General features: G+C 34.5%; 14 protein-coding genes across 14 annotated transcripts; 7 read left to right on the top strand and 7 right to left on the bottom strand. All coding sequences in view use genetic code 12, as the record gives it.

Annotated features, from left to right (window-relative positions):
- Positions 1-52: 52 nt before the first annotated feature.
- On the top strand, positions 53-4,147 carry DEHA2G22682g (DEHA2G22682p; the record flags this gene model as incomplete). Its single annotated transcript, XM_002770662.1, has 1 exon — positions 53-4,147. One exon carries the CDS (start codon positions 53-55, stop codon positions 4,145-4,147), a length of 4,095 nt encoding a protein of 1,364 aa, XP_002770708.1.
- A 74-nt stretch (positions 4,148-4,221) lies between these two features.
- On the bottom strand, positions 4,222-6,816 carry DEHA2G22660g (DEHA2G22660p; the record flags this gene model as incomplete). The annotated part of the gene is made up of 1 exon (XM_462532.1): positions 4,222-6,816. One exon carries the CDS (start codon positions 6,814-6,816, stop codon positions 4,222-4,224), a length of 2,595 nt encoding a protein of 864 aa, XP_462532.2.
- An 835-nt stretch (positions 6,817-7,651) lies between these two features.
- Positions 7,652-9,172, bottom strand: DEHA2G22638g (DEHA2G22638p; the record flags this gene model as incomplete). Its single annotated transcript, XM_002770660.1, has 1 exon — positions 7,652-9,172. One exon carries the CDS (start codon positions 9,170-9,172, stop codon positions 7,652-7,654), a length of 1,521 nt encoding a protein of 506 aa, XP_002770706.1.
- Positions 9,173-10,090: 918 nt separating this feature from the next.
- Positions 10,091-11,038, top strand: DEHA2G22616g (DEHA2G22616p; the record flags this gene model as incomplete). The annotated part of the gene is made up of 1 exon (XM_462530.1): positions 10,091-11,038. The coding sequence occupies one exon, from the start codon at positions 10,091-10,093 to the stop codon at positions 11,036-11,038; it is 948 nt and encodes a 315-aa protein (XP_462530.1).
- A 229-nt stretch (positions 11,039-11,267) lies between these two features.
- DEHA2G22594g (DEHA2G22594p) lies at positions 11,268-13,364 on the bottom strand (the record flags this gene model as incomplete). The annotated part of the gene is made up of 1 exon (XM_002770659.1): positions 11,268-13,364. One exon carries the CDS (start codon positions 13,362-13,364, stop codon positions 11,268-11,270), a length of 2,097 nt encoding a protein of 698 aa, XP_002770705.1.
- A 240-nt stretch (positions 13,365-13,604) lies between these two features.
- On the bottom strand, positions 13,605-15,113 carry DEHA2G22572g (DEHA2G22572p; the record flags this gene model as incomplete). The annotated part of the gene is made up of 1 exon (XM_462528.1): positions 13,605-15,113. The coding sequence occupies one exon, from the start codon at positions 15,111-15,113 to the stop codon at positions 13,605-13,607; it is 1,509 nt and encodes a 502-aa protein (XP_462528.1).
- Positions 15,114-15,734: 621 nt separating this feature from the next.
- Positions 15,735-16,838, top strand: DEHA2G22550g (DEHA2G22550p; the record flags this gene model as incomplete). Its single annotated transcript, XM_002770657.1, has 1 exon — positions 15,735-16,838. The coding sequence occupies one exon, from the start codon at positions 15,735-15,737 to the stop codon at positions 16,836-16,838; it is 1,104 nt and encodes a 367-aa protein (XP_002770703.1).
- A 158-nt stretch (positions 16,839-16,996) lies between these two features.
- On the top strand, positions 16,997-17,968 carry DEHA2G22528g (DEHA2G22528p; the record flags this gene model as incomplete). Its single annotated transcript, XM_002770656.1, has 1 exon — positions 16,997-17,968. One exon carries the CDS (start codon positions 16,997-16,999, stop codon positions 17,966-17,968), a length of 972 nt encoding a protein of 323 aa, XP_002770702.1.
- Positions 17,969-18,088: 120 nt separating this feature from the next.
- On the bottom strand, positions 18,089-18,508 carry DEHA2G22506g (DEHA2G22506p; the record flags this gene model as incomplete). Its single annotated transcript, XM_462525.1, has 1 exon — positions 18,089-18,508. The coding sequence occupies one exon, from the start codon at positions 18,506-18,508 to the stop codon at positions 18,089-18,091; it is 420 nt and encodes a 139-aa protein (XP_462525.1).
- A 386-nt stretch (positions 18,509-18,894) lies between these two features.
- Positions 18,895-19,059, bottom strand: DEHA2G22484g (DEHA2G22484p; the record flags this gene model as incomplete). Its single annotated transcript, XM_462524.1, has 1 exon — positions 18,895-19,059. One exon carries the CDS (start codon positions 19,057-19,059, stop codon positions 18,895-18,897), a length of 165 nt encoding a protein of 54 aa, XP_462524.2.
- Positions 19,060-19,254: 195 nt separating this feature from the next.
- DEHA2G22462g (DEHA2G22462p) lies at positions 19,255-19,638 on the bottom strand (the record flags this gene model as incomplete). The annotated part of the gene is made up of 1 exon (XM_462522.1): positions 19,255-19,638. The coding sequence occupies one exon, from the start codon at positions 19,636-19,638 to the stop codon at positions 19,255-19,257; it is 384 nt and encodes a 127-aa protein (XP_462522.2).
- A 355-nt stretch (positions 19,639-19,993) lies between these two features.
- On the top strand, positions 19,994-21,172 carry DEHA2G22440g (DEHA2G22440p; the record flags this gene model as incomplete). The annotated part of the gene is made up of 1 exon (XM_002770654.1): positions 19,994-21,172. The coding sequence occupies one exon, from the start codon at positions 19,994-19,996 to the stop codon at positions 21,170-21,172; it is 1,179 nt and encodes a 392-aa protein (XP_002770700.1).
- Positions 21,173-21,504: 332 nt separating this feature from the next.
- Positions 21,505-22,527, top strand: DEHA2G22418g (DEHA2G22418p; the record flags this gene model as incomplete). Its single annotated transcript, XM_462519.1, has 1 exon — positions 21,505-22,527. One exon carries the CDS (start codon positions 21,505-21,507, stop codon positions 22,525-22,527), a length of 1,023 nt encoding a protein of 340 aa, XP_462519.1.
- A 191-nt stretch (positions 22,528-22,718) lies between these two features.
- On the top strand, positions 22,719-23,945 carry DEHA2G22396g (DEHA2G22396p; the record flags this gene model as incomplete). Its single annotated transcript, XM_462518.1, has 1 exon — positions 22,719-23,945. One exon carries the CDS (start codon positions 22,719-22,721, stop codon positions 23,943-23,945), a length of 1,227 nt encoding a protein of 408 aa, XP_462518.2.
- Positions 23,946-24,085: the final 140 nt, after the last annotated feature.

Raw genomic sequence — 24,085 nt, 5'->3', positions numbered from 1 at the left:
CATCAATCAATTGTTTATTGAAAGTGAATTTGATATTGAATACATAATTAGTATGAATATTTCTTCTATGCTATCAAACGATAGTAATACTGCTTCCCAGGACGTTGGCGGGAACTTTGATGATAGTCAAAGGAATAATGATAAAGGAGGTAGTCAAGACGCAAATAGCAAAAAAATGGGCACTGGCGAAGCAGAAGACCATGCTAATGGAAATGCTAGTGTTGAGGGAAATGGTATTGCAAATCATGGATCGGCCACAAATGGCAATACTAAAGGTACTGATGATTCGTCTAATGTTAATATTGTTGAATCTATTATACCGAAACCAATCAGGCCAACGCGTTCGAGTATAGAATCGGACGAAGAAGATGTTGGCAAGAACTACAATAGCATAATTTCCAATGACCTGGAACATATATCCCAAAGGTATTTGGAGAATTTTGAAGACAAGGTAAATGCGATTAATAAGATAGATCAAGTATTAATAAAGGGCAATAATATGAGAGTGTTAAATCAAGAAGAAGAAAACTTGAATATTCTTATCAGGAACTCAGGCGAAATCGCTGAAAATTATATTGACAGAGTAGTTACCGAGGATATTTCGTCAAAGGCGAATATCTTGAATGGCAAGGATTCGGTGGGTAAAGAATTCAAATGGGGTTCTACCAGAGATATGAAAAAGCGTGAACTAGAGTTAGAAGTAGATAATGCCAGTAAAGCCGATACGGCAGCTAAGAAAGGAGGAAACAAATCGAAACAAGGCGCAACAAAGTCGACTCCTGCTAAAAAAGCAAAGGCCAAGCCAAAGAGAAAACCACTGGCAACTGATGACACTTCAGAGGAAAGCCAACTTGGCAAGAAAAGAAAAACTCGCGCAGGTTCAGTTTCTGGAGCTTCTCAAAACGATGAAAAACTGGCTAATGGTAAAGTTAAATTAAAATTAACTTTGAAAGATCAAGCAGAGGAAGATTCGGCTAGTGCAGATGCAGCATCAAAAGTAACAACTAAAGAACAGAAGATTATTACCAAGCAGTATGATAATACATTTGTTTCCATTTGGAAAGATTTATCTAGAAAGGATGGTCCTAAGGTAAGTAGGTTGATGCAACAATCAACTCAAGCTAAAATGATTAATCTTAAAAAGACTTCTATTTTGGCAGCCAGAGAAGCTAAGAGATGGCAATTAAAGAATAATAGAAATCAAAAGGATTTAACTACGAAAGCCAGACGTGCAATGAGAGAAATGTTCAATTTCTGGAAGAGAAACGAAAGAATAGAGAGAGAATTGCGCAAGAAGCATGAAAAAGAAATACTTGATAAGGCTAAGAAGGAAGAAGAAGAAAGGGAATCGAAGAGACAATCGAGGAAATTAAATTTCCTTATTACTCAAACAGAGTTATACTCACATTTTATTGGTAAGAAAATTAAGACCGATGAGTTCGAAGGAACTGATTCTGATCCAAATGCTAACTTTAAATCTGCTAATCATCATTATGATAAGTATTCAAATATAGATGGAGAAGGTAAAGATTTCAATTCAATTGATTTTGACAATGAGGATGAAGAATCTTTGAACAAGGCTGCTGCTGTTAACGCGCAGATTGCATTGGAGGCAGCCAAAACGAAAGCGCAAGCTTTTGATAACGATCCTCTTAAAAATCCAGATACTAATGGTGAGGAAATGAATTTCCAAAATCCTACTTTATTAGGAGATATAAATATTTCCCAACCCGATTTATTGAAATGTACTTTAAAAGAATACCAAGTAAAAGGGTTGAATTGGTTGGCAAATTTATACGAGCAAGGTATCAATGGTATTTTGGCAGATGAAATGGGTTTAGGTAAGACTGTTCAAAGTATCTCTGTTTTGGCCTATTTAGCGGAAACTCATAATATATGGGGACCTTTTTTGGTCGTTACTCCAGCATCAACTTTGCATAATTGGCAACAAGAGATTAGTAGGTTTGTCCCTGAGTTTAAAGTGATTCCATATTGGGGAAATGCCAAAGATCGTAAGGTGTTAAGAAAATTCTGGGATCGTAAGAATTTCAGGTATGGAAAGGACGCCCCATTTCATGTTTTAGTAACGTCTTATCAATTAGTTGTTGCGGATGCTGCATATTTTCAAAAGATGAAATGGCAATACATGATTTTAGACGAGGCACAAGCTATTAAGTCATCGCAGTCCTCGAGATGGAAATCATTACTTTCCTTTTCATGCCGTAATAGGTTGTTGTTAACGGGTACTCCAATTCAGAATTCTATGCAAGAATTATGGGCATTATTACATTTTATCATGCCATCATTATTTGACTCTCACGATGAATTCAGTGACTGGTTTTCAAAGGATATTGAAAGTCATGCGCAGTCGAATACAGAATTGAATGAGCAGCAATTACGGAGATTACATGTCATCTTGAAACCGTTTATGTTGAGGCGTATAAAGAAGAATGTCCAAAGTGAATTAGGAGACAAACTTGAAATTGATGTGTTCTGTGACTTGACTCATAGACAGAAGAAGTATTATCAAATGTTAACATCTCAAATTTCAATTATGGATTTATTAGATTCTGCAAATAATAGCAGTGACGACAGTGCACAGTCGTTGATGAATTTAGTCATGCAATTTAGAAAAGTTTGCAATCATCCAGATTTATTCGAGAGAGCAGATGTCAAATCCAGTTTTGCTTTCGGTAGGTTTGCTGAAACGAGTTCGTTTTTGAGAGAAACAAATGAATTAGAAATGTCTTATAGTACAGAAAATCTAATCAAGTATAATATGCCAAGGATAGTTTATGAAGAGATTTTGCAACCAACCTTTGATAATGATGTTGGATCTCGTAAGAAGATCAATAATATGTTCAATATATACCACCCATCAAACATTGCTAATGATGAATTGGAAAACTTCAGTTGGTTACGATTCGTTGATCAATCGCCACAAGAGATGAATAATTTATCGAAACAAAATATAATTGAAAGAGCTATTAACAATAGAGAATATTCAGACATAAACTATGAGAGGATTAACAGATTGAAATACACATATGATGAAGATAATGAAAGCTTCCTTCCTAATTCCAAATTATTATTGATAAATGAGTTGCAAAACAATCATGCTTTGATAAGCAACTCTACTTATTTGAAAGAATTATATTCAATTAAAAAGAAAGTATATGAGGATATGGTTATTAACAACATGAAGCCAGCAGCAGAGCCTTTAGTAAAAGCCCCTCCAGTTGCTGTTGTTTGTGATAATATATCCTTTGTGCATGATCTTCAAGATTCCTTATTTGATCCTAAAATTAGGTCAAGCTTAATGCCGTTACCGTTCAATAGAGAATTAGAGTTGCTTAAGAGTAGCATTCCAATCACTGAATATCCAAAATCAAATATGCTTCCGAATGCAATCAATAAGTTCATTGACTACTCTAATATAAGAATGCCATCCATGAATAGGTTTATTACAGAGTCAGGTAAATTATCAAAGTTGGATGAACTACTCGTTGATTTAAGACAGAATGATCATAGAGTTTTAATTTACTTCCAAATGACTAAAATGATGGATTTAATGGAAGAATATTTAACATATAGACAACACAAGTATATTAGATTGGATGGTTCATCCAAGTTGGATGATCGTCGTGATCTTGTGCATGATTGGCAAACAAAACCGGAAATTTTCGTGTTCTTATTATCAACCAGAGCTGGTGGATTAGGTATTAACTTAACTGCGGCTGACACTGTTATCTTTTATGATTCAGACTGGAATCCGACAATAGATTCTCAGGCTATGGATCGTGCTCATAGATTAGGTCAGACACGTCAAGTTACGGTTTATAGATTATTGACAAGAGGTACAATTGAAGAAAGAATGAGGGATAGAGCTAAACAAAAAGAACAAGTTCAGCAAGTTGTTATGGAAGGAAAATCAGCAATAGCAAATAAGGAAGAATCTGGTAATAAGAAGAAGGATGTAGCGTTCTTATTATTAGGCAACGATGATTCGTCTGCAGCTGCTTTGAACGATGACAGCGAAGAGAAACAAAACTTACAGGATTCTAAGAAATCGCAAGCTAAGAATCTTGAAGATATGTATCATGAAGGAGAAGGTGAATTTTCTGGTAATGTTACACCATCTCTTTAAAGAGTTATCTTATATATGTACATACGTTCTTTTGTCTACAATGACTTGTAAAGTAATAAATAATTGTAAAATTTCTATGTATGTACTTTGGTACTCAAAGTATTTTCTAGTTCACTCAAAAATGCTTTATTATTTTGGTTTTCATTTCCGAAAGCTTCAGTAGTATCTGTATTAGTTATAGTATTAGTATTGACATTAGTGTTTGAATTAAGGATATTCGTATTGTCGTTCAAAGTATTATCAACCAGTGATTTTAACTTTAGGTTTTCGTTTTCATTTTCTAAATTATAAATTCTGTTAAAGCTTTCTTCTAACTTTAATTTCAAATCTTCTTTAGAAAGGCTTTGCTTTTCTGTTCCAACTCCATCATCAATACTTCCATCATGATCATCGTCATAATTTGTTATTTGCGTTGAGGCTAATAATTCCGAAAATCCACTTATATTCGAATTCATCGAATTCAAAGAATACCTATTATTAGAAGAATGTTTAAGTGTATTACGTAGCCTCTTATGGCTTAAATTATTTGACAACGAATCTAACGCTGCTTGGTTATAAGATTCGTTGTAATTGTTAGATGAAAGCATGTTTAAATAGTTATCGTCGTAAGAAACTGGTCCAGGTATTTTATCATTAACATTTGCATTTCCATGTATTGAGGAGGGATTCGAATCAGTAGAGAATCTATTGTTCGTGACTTTAGTTTTATGATTCGGTTCTTCAAATACTGTTAATAAGCCTAATTGTAGACCAGTCGATAATCGTTTGTACTGTGCATCTGATCCATTGGCCTTGCTATTTGATATTTTAGAAGGCAAATTCGAATCAGAATAAGGTGATTGCTGTATAGTAGGACTAGGAATAGAAGATGATGAATGGTGGAATGGCAAAGAATACCTTTTCTTAGAGGAATTGGAATTGACGGTATGGAAGGATTTTAAATTAAACTCTCCATTAGAATTCGAATTTCTCTTGGAAGAGGACACAGATGACCTAGGAGAACTTTTAATTGATGATAAGTCGTTCGTCTTATTATACAATTCGTTGTTTAATTCACCTAAGTTTACTTGGTATAGTTCTTTAATAAAATTTAACTCATCGCCAAATTGTTTGAATATCATAAGTTTTTCATTCATTTCATCAATGTTAGTTATAGATGATATTGACTGATTATATTTTTTGAAGTAGGTTAAATTTGTTGTTATATTAGTTAGTTTATTAATCAAATTATTCATATTGGTATCAGTAATAGATTCAAAGGCCGAGTGGAGAGGTTGGTTGCTTATCTCCAATACATCCTTATTATTGATATCCTCTTGTCGGGATTCGACTTTATTTATTTTTTCAAACCTTTCAAATATTGAGTTAAAATTCTTTACTATATTAGTATGCTCTTCAAATAATTCTTCGACAACTAATAATTTTTCGAAAAACAGGAAATCATTCTGCAAGACTTCATCGACTTCATATTCAGTTATATTAAATTGATCCCAGACTTGGAATAGAAAAAAACTTCTAATGGGTGATTCATTTACAGTTAGTAATTGACATACTAGAAATTTTCTCAATTGATTGAATTTGTTAAGCTTAAAAGTTAATTCATCGATGGTTATTTTCTCACTTGATCTATTAATTTCAATTGTTCCATCAGCGTCGTACTTGGAATTCAATGTACACACATTAATATTATTTATATTACAGTATTTTTCAAACATAGGGCCGTTCAAAAAAGGCAATAATTTAATAATTGAACTCTTCAAATTGAAATTTAAAAAATTTAAAGTATTATCAAGGTTTTCTTTTAGGTCATGTACTTTATTCTTTGATATTGCCGAATTCTTCATGAATCCGAATATTTCCATTTCTTTCAAATTAATTAAATTCATTATTAGTTTTTTGTTGACTTTGTAATTATTTACTAAGAAATCATTTAGCATATTTAAGACCTTTGTGGACTGGATTTTCAAATTGATTCTTTTGAATTGTATAAGTTTGACAGAAATAATAAGCAAAATTTTGAACATCTTGAATTTATTCTGTGTTGACATTTTTGATTTGACACCTTTCAAAGACTGTTTTAAAAGGAATATTATCATATAAATTGTCTGAATGAGCATCTCAGAATTATATAGCTTATCCGAGAATTTCAATTGATATTGCTTATTTAGAATGTACAATTCAGTGCCATCAAAATTCAACGTCTTGACAAATTTCTTGCGGGTATCATTAGGGTTATTTATGCTAAATTGCAAATTATTCAATGACTGTTCATTTTTAGATAATATCATCGAATCGTCCAACAAGTTTGATATTATTAAATTGTATTTAAACTTTTCCCAAAATTCATTCTGAATGTTATTCAACGACAAGTACTTCTTTATAAACTTTTGGAAATTCTCTGTAGATGGGCTCACCCTATGCATATTGTTTGTCAAATAGTAATACATGAAATCAGCATCAGCGGGTTTTTCTTTCAAGTAATCTAAATTCTCATTAAACAATGTGGGTGATGTTAATTCATGTATATTTCGACCATGTTGGTATGGCTGACTAAAATTATGATTGGACAATGATGGTGACGACGTAGTCTCTTCAATACCCCAATCACTTACCTCTATTCCGTTATTAGAGAAATAATTTGATAGAGGATTAAATCTATCAAAATTCATAATATTAAATCATCTAATTAACGAACGTGAAATAACGGTGAAAATGATTCCTTAGATAATAAGGAAAATAACTTCTGACAATAATTAAACCCTAAACTATATATTATGTTTCTAGTATCGTTTGATCTAACTAATATTTATTTACATTTGTTTTTGTTTTAATTCCCCAAATGAGGTATGCACTCCATATATTATATGCAGTATAACCGTTTTTCTGGAAAGAACATTCAACGATTCGGATGGTAAGCTACCATAATATACGCAATATAAAGGTGTTAGATCCGACTATTTGACGTTTGGTGGGTATAGTTTATAATCATATTACTAATATTTTTTTTTTTTTTGAAAGATAGGGTGCTTTAAAATGTTTGAAACTACAAAAGTACATAAAATGAAAAGGCCGAGGTTGCAATTTAGGTCAGACGATAGCCAATCTACCTTAAATAAGCACAGGATATAACAAATATATATATATATATATATATCCGAATTTGAAATTTAAAAGACAAAAAGTAATAAGATACAATTGGGTCTTTTCTAAAACTTTACTAGCGTTCAACCATACTTCGCATCCATATAGCATCAATAAAGCAGCTAATTAGCAGCATGAACACAGTTTAGACAAGTATGGATTATAGTTCGAGTAAGAATACTTCTAAAAATTTTATCTCCCCTAAAGTACAGTTATTTAACTATGATGGATAAGAAATCTATATTCAAGATCAATGAAATTTGCAAATTATATGTTCAAGAACACTATTACAAGTAACATAATATAAAAATAATTAGGATAATATATGAGTACGGATATAAAGAGAGAATAAACGTCTTATATTTAAAAGAACCCCGGACCTGCGCCCATCCCACTTAACCAGTCATCATCCATTGACAAATCATTATTAAAAGATGTGGAATTTATAATGCCTGAGCCATTTGTATCCGTATTATCCAGCATGGCTTGCTGTTGCTGAATATACTTTAATCGTTCCTGCTGCAATTGATACTGTAAATTAAATTGATTTCTTTGCTGTGCCGTCAAATTAAGATCATCTTTAGCGGCATCTACAGAATTATTTTGAGCTGTGTTTGGCTTGATTTCACTTGGAGTGCCTTTTGTATTATCATTTGCCGGCTTATAAGGATCAGTACCCTTATTCTGTTGTTGCATCATTAATAGTTGTTGTTGTAAAAGTTGTTGTTGATGATTTTGTTGCTGTTTCTGTTGTTGTTGTTGTAAAAGTAATTGCTGCTGGTGCTGTTGTGGGGGACGCTGAGAAATGAACAGAGGATTTGAATTTAAATCGTGTGTTTTGATTTCCATTTGGTTAGTCTGTATTGGTTGCAGTTGATGTGGTATCTGGTTTAACTGTTGCTGTGGCAGTTGATGTTGCTGTCTTTGTTGCTTCATTAGCATGAACTGTCGCTTTTGAATATTATTTTGATTTTCCATCATTAACAAGTTCAATTGATAGTCATTAATGGCATCATTATTAACTGCTTTTTGCTGCGATGGACCTGGTTGAGAAGGTTGTATTGATTGAGCTTGTTGTAAAGGTCTTTGTTGGTGTTGCTGTGGTATTTGAGGCTGCGGTTGAATTTGAGGTTGATTCTGTGGTTGGCCGTTTACCATTAGTGGTGAGTGTAACTGTTGTTGTTGTGCTTGTTGTGCTTGTTGTGCTTGTTGTGCTTGTTGTGCTTGCTGCTGTTGGAATTGAAGCCTCATTTGTTGTAGTTTCAATTGTTGTTGATATTGAGCCATATTCATATTCGAACCCTGCCTTACTGTAGGAGGCGGCATTGGATTTTTCTTCGTATTAGGATTAGCTTGATTTAACGCCTGATTCAAATTCGGGTTGGCAGTTGCCTGCATCGTCCATAGAGACGACCACCATTCTAATAGAAATGTGTCAGAATGATCCAATGACATCTTGTAATCAACATCATCGAATTTTTCATTCGTTGATAACCCATTAGTCGGAACCTTACCCTCGATCAATAGAGATTTCGCTGACTCATCCATGCCATTGGCTCTTAAATATTCATACAAGTATGCTAGTAATAGCTGATGAGAATCCTTAGCAAATTCGTCACTTACCAAATTCCTATTAGCCCCGTTATGCGGTATGCTTATCCGCTCATCATTAATTGGGGCATTCCGAACATTCTGTCCATTCGTAGTTTGATAAGGCAGGTGCTGATGTTGCTTATTTTGCTGCTGTTGCTTATTTTGCTGCTGTTGCTGCTGTTGCTGCTGTTGCTGCTGTTGCTGCTGTTGCTGCTGTTGCTGCTGTTGCATGTAGTTATGTTGTGATGCTGTATTTGAAGTATTGGCATGTGGAGACAAATTAAACTCCATGCTAAGTATTAAATGATTCAAATTCGAACTTCCTTTTTCAAACTATTTCAATATCTCTGGTATCCCTAATAAATAACTAAAACTCCCAAAATAAAATATAATGCTCCTGGAAAATAGTAATTTAAACTATATGCCGCTTTCCCTTTATTTAGTATCTATTTCTAACCTATACGAAGGTAGCAATATAGTAAAACTCTTCAAAGAGACTTTCAGTCTTTTTATTATCAATGATATTATGAACTGAAATTTCAATTTCCTTAGCCGCTCTGTTCTATTCTTTGAAATTTCAACTTAAATCTACTCAATGGATTGTTAAAAGCGTTGATGCGGAGGATGCGAGACTATCGAAGATTTCTAATATTCTATGTACAGGACGTATAAATGTATATAATACTCCAATATTGAATAAACGAGTCAATTTCGTTTGATCGAAGCTACCAATTAGTTCGTATGGTAATGTAAACCAAGTATATCGTTTTATTAGTTAGCACATGTCTATTTTCTTTTTGCTTTTTCTATACGAGTTTCTTCTTTACCCCAATACAAGAACCCGCCTTAGGTGTAAACTAAAATCTAGCCCACAGATATTCTTAATTCGGAAATGTAGTAATCTACCTGTACACCAGTTTCTCGTAGTTTATGCTTATAAGTGGATAGTATAAAAACCGAAACTCTTGTGTACCGTTGACGTAAGACGCTCGTAACGAAACTAAAGTTAACGGAAAAAAGATACACCTATTGGGTTAGAACGATAAGTAACTGGCCACTTAGAAATTGGCAATATAGATGAATATAAATTACTAGAGTTAAATCGTTTTGCTACCATTGAAGCAAAAATTGTGGAGGAGGGGTCCAATTTATGGAGTCGCATCTCATTAATTTTCAGACCGAGATTCAATGGGTATTATATAAAATGCAATGAACTTAAAAAGTATTAGGGGGTCAAGTTTACAGTTTCTCCTCCATGATTCAGTAATAAATGGATGCCCTTCAATACCTACAACGTTACACCAATTTTTTACTAGGTTGATACCCGATTCACACCTTGATATCAGCCAGGATTTGATTAGCAGAGCTTACGATGAGAAATTTTATCGTCATCTAAAACAACAATACTTTCAATCTAGAAAGAAGAAGATACAGGAAACACCTTTGTTCACTCCATATTTAACGAATGGTCGCTTTAAGGATTTAGTTGTGGACTTATATTCACCCTTCGTACCGCAGATAGCAAATCACCGCTTGTTCAGTAGTAATTCTAATAGCCTCTTCAATTATTTGGTGAAGTATTACAAACATTGTGCGCTACAAGGATTTCAACAAGAGGGATTGAAGGAAATATACAAGTTGATTCATAATTATTCGGGCCATGCTTCAATTGGGCTACTCGTGGATGCAAACTGGTTGAACTTTAATATAGACATGGCAGACATTCAGAATATCTATCTTTTTGATTTGAAAAAGCCCGAGTCGCTTAATTTGTCACATTTTCAGGACTATAGATCGTTTGAAAATATCTATAGTCTAGATTATCAGTTCAAGATGAATAGTATATTGATAAACGAGTTTTCTAATATTTTATCTAAAAATGGAGCGGGCAAGAATATCAAGTATATTATAACAAGTGAGAATTGCCGAAACTTGCAGTTCTTGGGATATAAGCGTATACAGATTTCAAAAGACAAATCTAACGTTGATGATTTGTTAGCAAGATACGTTATGAGCTTAAATAATTTTGAAATTCAGCTAAGTACTTTATTAGATATTTATCAAAGTATATTGCTCAAAGATGTTATTGTGGTGAATAATTTGGAAGAGTTATCTTTATTATTGAAGGTATTGACATCGATGATAAAAGCAGATTAGCTTCAAAGTCTACATATACCAAAATTCTGGCCATATAATCATAATGTACATAAAAATAATCATGTCCAGCATCTTCTCATTTGCCGGCTACAAATACAGCGAACTGAATTAACTTTTAATAATATATACGGATTTTATTGATGTAATTTACTTTAATTTCCCTTTCCTATTCCCATATACCGAGAGTCCCACTATTACATTTGAAATAATTTTTTATGCTAATAAATGCTCATCCCTTCTTGAAATATCCGAACGGTAAATCTGGTGTTATCCCACTTTGAATCTCTTTTGACTTCTCTTGCAAGAACTCAGGAGGATATTCTTCATCATCAAATATTGGTTTTAACCTACGTGCCTTATGGTTGAATTCATAATAGATTCCATGAATCATTAAATTATCCAATTTAAAGAATATCATAGATAAATATTGCAAGATCGGCTTTAATTGATGAACAATATATGTTGTCACTAAATTGTCAATATTCAACTTACTTTCTCCATTGAGATCTTCCTTTACATTACATCTGCAATTGGCTTCTCCGCGATGGAAGTGGTTATGTAATGTATGTGGTTGACCTTTATAAATCGGATAATTTTTATAATTAAACGTTGTCTGTTTTATAGGAATACACACTTCTCTGTCAGCTTGGAGTTTACCTAAAATGAAGCCAATCAAAATATAGAAAGTAGCTTCATCGTTCATTTCTTGAATTTCCTCATCTTCATTCAACGGGAAAAATAAATCACTTAATTTATCCAACACTAATGAACAGCCCCAACATTGACATGTATGCAACAATGATTCATAAAATGCCGGTTTATAGTAAATAAAAGATGTTAAGAAGTCAGGTAATTGTAAAGTTTTCAAATTAGAAATTATTCTCAGGTGGTTGGACGTAAAAAAACAAAGGAAAAATGCTTCCATTAATCTTTCATTTAGTTTATTTAATACCAAACTTGACATACCCATACTACTGTCAAACATTTTAAATCCAGGGGTAGAAAAGTCTATGGTCAATCTAGATAAATTACTCAAAGTCTTAACAAACCCCCCTAATGGTGTCAAGATATTCTCTAAGATTTGATGAGGTCTTAGCCATTCTAGATTTGGAAACAACTCTAATTCAAAGCTAATCAAGTTTGGTAATCCCCTTCTTGAAACCAGATAAGCTGCCAAATCTTTGAAGAACTTCGAAAAGCAATTACAATTATAATTCCTACGTTCGATGCAGTCTATCTTTAGGTACAAGTGGGTTAAATAGGTCAAATCAATCTTATCCGATATTACCTTAAACTGTAGGCTCTTTTCCATATCTTTAACGTAATTTTGGTATTCTAAATCATGCTTATGATTATTACTAATCGAGTTAAATATGTCATTTTCATCTGACGTTATACTTTCGTTATGGCAATGAAAAACAGTTAATCCCTTCAACTTTAATTTCGAATCTTCGTCATCATTGTTGACTAAACTGATTTTTCTTAATATCTCTAAACCAAATTGATTATTCGTACTGCAGGTTAATGTGAATAAGGAATTGAAAACATCATAAGGAGTATTTAATAGATTAAATTTGTCAATAGACATTAATTCAATCTCATCTAACATAAGAAACAAATTTGTTAATCCTTGCGGTACTATCGGCATATATAAGTCCTTACAACTTGTCACGAACAATTTGAAGATTTTATTTCTGATGTTTTCATGACCTAAGAATTTAGTCAATTTCTCTATGCCTGTAACGAAATCCACGAAAGTAATATGTAAGAAGTTCATTTCATACGAATTCTTTCCAAAAAATTCAATTATCTCCGATTGTATAAGACTTAAGTCTTGTCCCTGTTTCAATAAATTGCCAGAGTAGCATTTATCGAAAACGAAGAATTTGACTTTCTGAATGAGGTAGGGGTTCATATGAAGCACTCTTATGAACGTTAGCAATTTTTCAATGGATACGATCAATGCAGAGTCCATATACTTTATTCCGTTTTCCTCTATGAATAATTGTGAATTTTTGTTGTACCTGACAGGGTATTCGGCATTCAAAATGATTGTTACCCTTTTGTATAACCTTTCAACAGCAATACTGTAAAACTCCATACATGTTAGCAGTAGGTTAACCAAATCGAACTGGTCAACATGCTGGAATACTTCTGATACCAAATTTGACGGCAACTTTTTCAATATTGAATCTTTTGATTGCTTAGTCGTCTTATTGCATAACCCACCAAAGTATGAATTTCGATATTGTTCTTGCGGTTCTAACGACAATATAGGATACTTAATCGGAGATACCGTTACTACTGGATTTAAATGGCTTGTCATTCTTCATAACTGTAGTTGTCTTTTATATGGCCCTTATTTCAAATATCGTTGATATAGACACTGATCTAGTTTGTAGGGCAAGCATAACTATGATTACAATTAATTGAGGGTACACGACCTTATTATTAATGGCTGCAACTTCGGATAAAGCCAAGTAATATAGAACAGAATAAAGGGCTATATGATGGTCATATTGTAATATTTTGGAGTACATAAAACAAATGCTATGGAGACTATAAATTATAAATGTGTACCCAAGTTAACGTAGATTGCTTTAGCTTGGGTATACATAGATAAACCGTATTCACCTAATTCTCTACCAACCCCACTCATTTTCACCCCACCAAAAGGAACATGGCAATCTGAATCATTGGAAGAGTTTATCCAAACCATACCAGCTTGAATATCGCTTGCCATGCTATGAGCCTTGGTTATATCTGAGGTGAATATCGCTGCACCTAATCCGTATTGCGTTTGATTAGCGTATTTTATAGCTTCTTCGTCAGACGCAAATTTTCCACAAGTGACAACCGGCCCAAATATTTCTTCATTAACAATTCGCATGTCTGGCTTTACATCGGCAAATATGGTGGGTTTAACAAAGAATCCTTTCGACATATTTCCGTCGGAATTTTTTTCACCGCCTAAAATAACTCTGGCACCTTCTTTCTTACCGATATCAATGTAAGATAAGATTTTATCAAATTGTTGTTTGGAGACCTGTGGACCTACAATTGCGTTCTTTTCAAACATATCGCCTTGTACATATTCCTCTTTTATATGCTTAGCGTACATTGTTAAGAAAGTATCATAAACGGATTCATGAACATAAACTCTAGAAGTTGACGTACAAATTTGACCTTGGTTGCTCATGATACCGATAGCTGCCCATTTGACAGCTTGTTCCAAATCTGCATCTTTTCTCACAATCAATGGAGACTTTCCCCCGCATTCTAAGGTTACAGCTTTCAAATTGGAAGAAGCCATTTGTTGTATCAACTTTCCGGTAGCAGTTGAACCCGTGAAGGCTATTTTATCAACATCTAAATGAGAAGCCAAAGCTTTTCCGCATGTTGCACCGTATCCGGATAAAATATTCACAACACCTGGTGGAAAGCCTACATCTCTGAAAATCTTTGCCAAATACAAAATCGACAAAGGAGTCACTTCGGATGATTTCAAAACCACAACGTTACCGGCAGCCAACGCCGGAGCCAATTTCCATGCAGCCATAGCCAAAGGATAATTCCAAGGAATAATTTGTGCACATACACCAAATGGCTCATGAACTGTGTACGCCAACTTTTTTGGATCATTCTGGATCACTTTTCCTTGAATTTTGTCAGCCCATCCGGCAAAATATTTAAAACAATTAATGCATTCATCAATATCATACACGGCATTCTGTTCTTTGGTCTTTCCCGAATCCCAAGCCTCAATGGCACCAATTAGGTCTCTTTGTTCTTGCAAGACCTGAGCAAACTTGTTAAGTAAGTCACCTCTCGCAACACCCGTAGTCTTTCTCCAGACAGCATGGAACGCATTTCTAGCATGCTTAACTGCTGAATCAACGTCCTCCTCATCTGCTGCATAAACCGATCCATTGACTTCACCTGTTGAAGGGTTTATCGATTCAATAGTCTTGCCTGATTTGCTCTTTACAAATTCATTGTTAATGAATAACCCCGATGGTTGACTAAATTTATTACCGTCTGGTAATGTAACATTGTATTCGAGTGGTAATGACATGATATATATATTGGTATCAAGTAAATTATTATAATTGGAACTTCAATTGCACTATATTACGGCTCCTTCACTGTATTTATGTCCCTTCTTATCTATACAGTACAATTTTTCATCTAAGCGGAAGACGCTCATTTAGGGAACTAGATCCGAAAACGAATATGTCTATATCTCTACTCTCTGCTCCTATCCTATGTCTAAAATACAAATTCGAAAAATAGTAGCATAACAATATATGAGGTAATCATGAAGTATACGTAGCTTTCTCTGATATGCCTGATTTTATTGCTCACTTGATTGAGAAAGTGATAACGTATAAAACTGCAGTATGTGACTACTATATCGTAATATTATACGAGATGTAAAAAATAGGCTGAAATGTAATAGATTAGAAAGCCAAAGGTCGATTTGGTAAACCGACGCCGAAATTTAAGTATATGTAGTATTACCCTAGTACTTTCTAATGACTTGTACATTTTGTTTAAAAGGGAGTAAAAATGTAGCTTTTTAATATCGTGCCTCACTCATATGGCTTACAAAACGACTTGAATTGATGCGTTTATATCTACATATCGAGTTGACATTGAGAAGTTAATAAATATATTCAAGGGTAAATTGAGCAATATGGATTTCTCTAATTATTCAGACCTCAGTCCAGCACACAATGAGTTCAGAAGTGATACATTTACGACCCCAACATTATCTATGGTTGCATCGCTAACGAAGGCTACTTTAGGAGATTCTGTTTATAATGAAGATGATTCTACAATTCAATTGGAAAAAAAGGTTGCTGACATGACTGGGAAGGAAGCTGGCCTATTCTGTGTAAGTGGGACGTTATCTAATCAGATCTGTTTACGTGTTAATTTAAAACAGCCACCATATAGTATACTATGCGATTATAGGGCCCATGTATACGTGAATGAAGCAGGGGGGATGGCAACATTATGTCAAGCAATGGCACAACCAATTAAACCTAAGAATGGTATTTATTTGACTTTAGAAGACGATATATTGCCAAACTTCATTCCGGACGATGGAGAAATTCATGGGGCTCCAACTAAGCTTATCTCCTTAGAGAATACTTTACATGGTATGCTTTTCCCCATTGAAGAGATTGCTAAAATATCCAAATTTTGCAAAAATAACGATGTCAAGCTTCACTTAGATGGTGCCAGATTATGGAATGCATCAATTGCCACAGGGATTTCTTTAAAAGAGTATTGTTCGTATTTTGATTCTGTTTCCTTATGTCTTTCAAAGAGTTTGGGGGCACCTATCGGTACAGTATTAATTGCCGATAAAAATTTTGTTAAGAAGGCCAATCACTTCAAGAAGCAAAGTGGTGGAGGAATTAGACAATCGGGTCTCTTGGCTACTATGGCTATGACCGCTATTGACGAAAACTTTGGAAAGATACAAAGGTCCCATGATATGGCTAAAGAATTAGGCAAACTATGTGAAGAAAATGGAATTGTCTTAGAACACCCAGTTGACACTAATTTTGTCTTTATCGACTTTGCTAAAAACAAAATGAGTTCTGACGTTCTAACTAAATTACTGAAAGAAAACGGTATCAAGCTATATGCTGGCAGAGTTGCTTTCCACTACCAGGTATCTCTGGAAAGCTTTGAAAAATGCAAAAAAGTAGTACTCGAATGTTATAAAGATTCACTACAAAACCCTTACATTGGTAAGTCATCTTCCTCGTATTACCAAGCCAAGTAAGTTTCTAATTGATTAGTACACTAGTAGTTTTTAGATGATGGCGTATCTTTCATCCTATATTATAAGTAATTATTGATATTCCCAATATATGTTAACTGCGTAAATATTTTATACTTTATCGCAATGATAAAATACGAGCGAATGTTTACTCTCTATTAATGGCTACCAACTATAAAATATTACTGGAGTTTGAAAACTTTGTAGTAGCTTCTAGAGATATTAAAGAGCACCGTGTACTCTTATTCACTACAAATACCAGCACAACAGCGTTGGTGGATTACTTGAACGATGATTTTAACTTTGAAATGAGCTTGAGGCTACTAAATCTAAAAGACCAATTAGCAGTAAGGTGCCAGAAGAATGCTAGCAGCCGATATAAACAGTTGATCAACAGGTTGTTTGCCAAATTAATTTTGAATTATGTTCTCTATATTTACGATCCAAAAGATGAATTTCAACCGTGGAAAGACTTAGAATTTTCATATAATCAATTTGGCAAACCATACTTGACACAGCAAGACTTGTATCATTTCCAGTTTAATATGAGTTCTTCAAATGATATAATAGGTATTGTTGTTGAGTTGAACGCTCTAGGTCCTATTGGAATAGATTTATCTCATTCAAGACAAGCCATATCACCCACAAATTTTCTTGAAGAATTCAAACCAATATTTGACCCTGCAGAGATCGAACAATTGCTTGAAATTAAAGATATTTCATATAGATATATAATATTCAATCAATTGTGGACTCTTAAGGAGGCGTTCACTAAATTTTTGGGGAGCGGATTGAATATTGATCTATCAAAGTTTTGCTTCTTCTTGAATAAGTCAATGGTTGATGACAGCATTATTGCTACTTACGATAATGAGTTGCTCATATCTAAGTTTGAAGTTGATTGGAAAAGAGATATAGATTTGAGTGTATGTAAATTATCTGACGAGAAAAATCCATTTCTCCTTCAATTATCATCTCACCATTTCAATTGCTATTCAGGGGTATTAGTTGAGTCTACAAGTAATGATTTGCCAGTAATTGTGTCAATTATAAATCAAACCTATGATGGTGAAAAACATACGGTTTCGAATAACTTTAATGTTGATTTCTTTAGAGTTCTATCTGATATATAATAGCGTTGTCGCTCATCTACAATTACATGATTCTAATAAAAACATAATATATATTGGTTACTTAATAATAACACATAGTTGAACAAAATCATAGAACATAAATAGTCTGGATTACAATCATTAGATTAATAAACCACCGACGACAACAGCAGCAGCAGCGAAACCGTAACCGGCAGCGTGGCTTAAGCCAACAGCAGCACTATCAGCACTAGAACTGGAATCTGAACTAGAAGAGTCAGATGATCCTGAAGACCCTGAAGATCCTGAAGATTCAGAAGCAGAACCGGAAGATCCTGAAGAGCCTGAAGAGCCTGAAGATTCAGAAGCAGAACCGGAAGATCCTGAAGATCCTGCTCCAGAAGATCCAGAAGATCCAGATTCATCAGATGATGATGAAGCATCAGAGCTAGATGAGTCTGAATCACTGGAGTCTGAGGAAGACTCAGCTCTGGCAACTAACTTTGCTGCGTCTGGGATAGCGAATTTGGCATTGACGGACGCGGCAATAGTTAAAAGGACTGCTAAGGTGGAGGCTCTCATTGTTATATTAATATTTGTTATAAATTCAATACTACAAGTCTTTCTTTTTGCTTTAATTTTCTTCGATAATTAGTACCTATTTATATTATTTGGTTCCCATGCATATTTGGTTCACATCTCTCCAATGTTGCTATTTCCAGTGGTATATACCATCTCAAAACTAATATACCGAACTAACCTCCTGAACCACATATTTGCAAAACTATTTCATTGTTAGAAACCACTACACTATCACTAGAGCTTAACTAATGGCTTAGACGAATTTCTAAATTAGACTTCAGATCATGACTTTCGCTAAACCTTATGACCAAGCCTTAAACAACGTGTTTGTATTCGCAAAGCAAGGTAATACCATCAGTATAACAGAACAATTCAGAATGAAATGTTTAGTATGTTACTACCAAGAGCACGTTTCCTGCTAATGTTTTTGTAGATTTTCGCAACCTATTTTCATCCGCGTGGTGCATTCTTTCAGACGTGTGTAGTATCGCAACCCCTAAACGTGAGTTTTTGGCACCCATAAGAACCTGCTGACACAATGACAGCATCATTCTTCTAATCTAGTAATTATTATTATAATCCTCGAGTCTCAGCCGCAGTGGCTTGCTATCAGCGTTCCAAATGTTAAAACGGAAGCAGATGCCAGTGCAACTATCTGCCATAGTCGACTTCGTAGTTATTACCGAAAACATTTCAAGTGGAAACATTGTTACTACTAGTCGTCAATGGAATGATATATCCAACTCCTATACAAGCAGCGAGACCACGGCTGCTAACATGCCACCTACCAAGCCAAAGTGATTGACGTTAATAAAATGCGCATCACCACTAGAAGTAGCCTCTCCTGACTTCTGTATAAATGATGATAAAACAGAGGATGAATGGGACGAATACAGCGACAGGGAGTTTGAAGTACCATTTGAAGATGAGTTGGAGCTTGAATAGGCCATTACTGACGTGATAACAGGAAATATGCACAATGTATTGAAAAGCTTCATTGAAAACGTGACTTGAATTGAAGGAATTAATGCAGCTACTACCAATAACAATATTCTAAACTGAATGGGATACTGAAGAAAGTAGACATTTATCACACTACTGGTTGCCAAATCCCATCTTTTTATATTCATATTAGTACAAGTATTTAAGCCATAATAAAGGCCTCATGAGCCATGTTCTTGTGTTATTGAGGCTGTAGGTAAATTCGGCTTTGAATCATAAAACACAGCCAATATTAATATAGTTTTTTTTTTTTCACCTAGAAAATACGTATCAGACAGATTTTGAAATCCCAGAATCCCGAAATAAACCATAAGAAGTAATTAAACAGCGAAAGCCTTGCGTAAAATCCTCTAATCCAGGCTTTTATTCTAGGAAGAATTATTGCAAAAATGGCATACAATTTTGGCGCGGTTAATGCACCACCTTTTTGAATCTTTTCGATAATGGCCTATTTTTTTTACCAGAACGTAGCAAAGACTTAACATGAATATCATAGAAGATGGAGGCAAAAATCCTTTGTTAATAGAAAAGCACGAAAAGTATTTTCGCTTGTGTATGCAATCGTTGCCATCAAAGGCACAATCCGAAGATTCAAATCGATTATCGTTGATATATTTTTGTTTACACGGATTGGGTATACTAGGTAAATTGAACTTGACTGACGATGAAAAGAAAGCATATGCGACACATGTATATGCACATCAGATAATAGATCCATCAGGGCAGTTTGAGTCGTTCAGATCAAGCCAAACATTTCAATTGGCTGTTGAAAAAGGGAATTATGACTTACCCAATTTATCGGCTACCTTCTTTGCATTGATCAACTTATTAGCATTGGAATCGGACTATTCGGCGAAGTTAGATAGGCACAAAATAATGAATTTTGTAAGCAAATGTCAGGTTACAGAAGGACCTAATAAAGGAGCATTTAAACCTGTCCTAGATAAGGACGGTTATCCGTTTGGTGAAGTTGACTTGAGGCACTGCTATATTGCGGCCAGTATTAGGAAATTATGTAAATACGATGAATTACCAGTTTGTGATAGGATAAATGACTTCAATGAACAAGACTTAGCTAGTTTTGTCCTAGAGCGGGTTAACTTTAATGGAGGCTTAAGTTCGAACAAATTCACAGAGTCCCATTCGGGTTTGACCTTTTGCGGTATTGCTACTTTACGATTATTGGAGTATGACTTCACCAAGAATATACAGTGGGTTGAAACGACCAAGAAATGGCTAGTTCATAGACAGATAGACTACTCATCTCCAGTGTATAAGGGTCAATCCTATTCTTACTGGATGGAGGAAGATAATGGAAGTTTCAATGGGAGGGAAAATAAATTTGGTGATACTTGTTACTCCTGGTGGTGCTCAGCCAGTTTAAAAGTATTGGATCCAAATGGGCTACAACTAATTAATATGGAAAAGGCGATTGGGTATTTACTACGTAAAACTCAGAGTCCACTATTGGGTGGTTTTGGTAAGGATAGTGAATCATTCCCTGACCCTTTTCATTCATTCCTTGGATTATCTTGTTTATCGTTATATAAATCCTGCGAAAAGTACAACTACGAGGGAGAAGAAAATCTACAAGAGATGGACGAAACATTAGTTATCACGAAAAAGCTGAGAGAATTCCTTAACTCTCATATCCAATTCTAAGATCTGCGGTAATAGTAATTTACTATATTTCCCATGAAAATGTGTGTCCTGTATATAGATACATCCACTTAATAGTAGCATAATATCATTCAACGAACATACTTCAACACTTAATATTCTACTCATATTTACAATTAGATATAGAAACAATTAGAAGCATTTGTATAAAGTTTGTTGAATAAAGAGGTATAATCGTATTCATCATTTCTCGAGTAATTTTCAAGTGACCTCATTGACATCATTGAACTGCCCAGTGAATTCAATTTACGTTCGATCCTTTCAAAGTGTCCAATTTGTTCCAATCCTAATAAAACAATCTATAACATTTCCTAATGGTTTCCGATGTTTCCGAACCATCAGATACCACACCAGAAGTGGTTGTTCAGCAACAGCCACAACCAAAAACTTTGACACATTTGATATCGGGAGCATCTGCTGGATTGATATCTGCCATTTCGTTACAACCATTTGATTTGTTAAAGACGAGACTACAACAGCAACAGAGGTCTAATATAAAGTATAGGACAACGATATCTAAAGAATTGAAAAAATTGACCCATATTAGGGACTTGTGGAGGGGTGCATTGCCTTCTACCTTGAGGACATCAGTTGGAGCAGGTCTTTACTTTACCATATTATCATCCGCTAGAAATGGAATATCAGACTATAAGAGAAGTTCGGATAGTGTATCAGATACAAGTATATTGCCCAAATTGTCGCCATTCGAAAATTTGGCTACTGGGTTTATTGTTAGAGCAGTAGTAGGTATTATTACTATGCCGATAACAATAGTTAAGACAAGATACGAATCCAACATATACAACTATAATTCTATGTACGAGGGTTTTGAAAATATTTATCTAGATGGTAACCAAAAAGGCCAAGGCTCGTTGAAAAATTTCTTTAAAGGATCATTCGCTACCTTAGCCAGGGATTGTCCGTATGCTGGTATGTATGTTTTATTCTACGAATTGTTTAAAAATGATATCTTGACGAAGGTAGTGCCTCCGATTGATGAAACCGAAAATGGTCCGATTACAAGGTCAACTATTATAAATACCAGTGCTGCGATATTGGCAGCTTCTGTATCTACTACCATTACCGCTCCGTTTGATGCCATAAAAACAAGACTTCAATTATCTTCTATAGTGGCTTCTAAAAAGATGACATTGTGGTCTGCTACTAAAGATTTAATGAGAGAGGACGGTGGTGTCAAGAACCTATTTAGAGGCTTGTCGTTAAGATTTGGAAGAAAGGGTTTATCTTCCGGTATAAGTTGGTGCATTTATGAAGAATTGATTAAATCTAACTTTGCCCAGGTAATTATAACCAAATCTGACAAAAAGCTTGTATAATTCCTTGTATATATTGATTCTTTATTTATAAACATTCCAGTTAGCTTTTGAACTTGTGCGCTTACACTTAGCCGAATGAAGCCTCGGAACCTATTTTTTAATGAGTCGCACCCCCGCTCATATTAATGACTTAATATAAGCGTAAAGATTATCAACGTAGAACTTTAGTATATTGTATCTTATTAAGAGTGATGAACGACGAACTAATTAACAGTGCAGTCAGCTTTTTAAAGGATGCAAATGTATCTTCTTCACCTTTGAACAAAAAGATTGAGTTTTTGGAATCGAAAGGACTTAATGAACAAGAAATCGAAGAAGCATTAAAACGAGCTAATGGACAAAGCTCGTCAAGTCAAACAGCTAATCAGCAGCAGTTAACACAACCACAACAACAGCAACAGCAACAACCATTGCCATCGCAGCCACCTATTGACTATTACAACGTGGCAGCACCTCAAGTTCCAGAAAGAACATGGCAGGACTACTTTATCATGGCCACGGCTACAGCTGGGGTAACGTATGGGTTATACCAAGTTGTCTCAAAATATTTGATACCTAGCATTATTCCGCCTACGCAGAAATCGATCGATGATGATAAGGCTAAGATTGATGAAGAGTTTATTAAGATAGACAAGTTATTAGAACAAATGTCTATGGAACAAAATGAGATCAAGGAATCGAACGAATCGAAATTAAAAGAAATTGATATTGTCATCGAAAATGTTAATGATTTCCTTTCTAAATACAACAAGGACAAGTTGAAGTTCGATGACGACTTGCGGTTAATGAAATTGGAAATTGATAATTTGAAAAACAGCATTGAAAAGAATATGCTGCTGACAAAAGAAAATATCAGAGACGAGTTGAAAGATATTAATGAAGAATTGACATCTTTGAAGCAATTGATCAAGGTAAGGGCTGAAAAATCAGCCTCAAGTGATCCTGCTGGACCATCAAGAAAAATTGCCCCTGTATCGTCAATCCCATCTGCGTCGGAGATTTTAAAGAAAGCCAAAGCAGGAAGCTCTAATGATGCCAATAAGCCCAAAACTTCCAGTATTACACGCATGCCTGAAGACTCATCTACAAGTTCTGGTGTAGCCGCTACCACTAGCGAGCCATCTAAAACTTCGACATCTCCTAAGACTGTAGTTGCAGCTGGTATACCAGAATGGCAATTGAAACATAAGCAAAAAGAAGAAGAAAAAAACATGCAAAGTGAAAGCGATTCTAACCCTCCTAATTCTGACTATAAATCACATACTGACCCTGGTACCAATGATGATGTTGTCAAAAATAATCTTGCCAATGTAGGTGTTCCTTCCTGGCAATTGAACTCTAATACTAAATCCAGTTCTAAACCGGAATCAAACCAATCAGATAATATTCCTTCGTGGCAATCTAATGCGTCTACCTAAATAGAGTAAGCATTTCTGCCCAATATTATAGTTAAATATTATTTCATTTACTTATAATACCTTTATGTATTCACGTGTAGATTCTTTAATACCGAAGATTTGGCGCGTTGAAAAATCGACATTAATTTGATGTTTAGTTA

Source organism: Debaryomyces hansenii, assembly GCF_000006445.2.
Source record: "Debaryomyces hansenii CBS767 chromosome G complete sequence".
Classification (NCBI taxonomy): domain Eukaryota; kingdom Fungi; phylum Ascomycota; class Pichiomycetes; order Serinales; family Debaryomycetaceae; genus Debaryomyces; species Debaryomyces hansenii.
The sequence above is the reverse complement of the archived record's forward strand: the minus strand, read 5'-3'. Positions and strand labels throughout refer to the sequence as shown.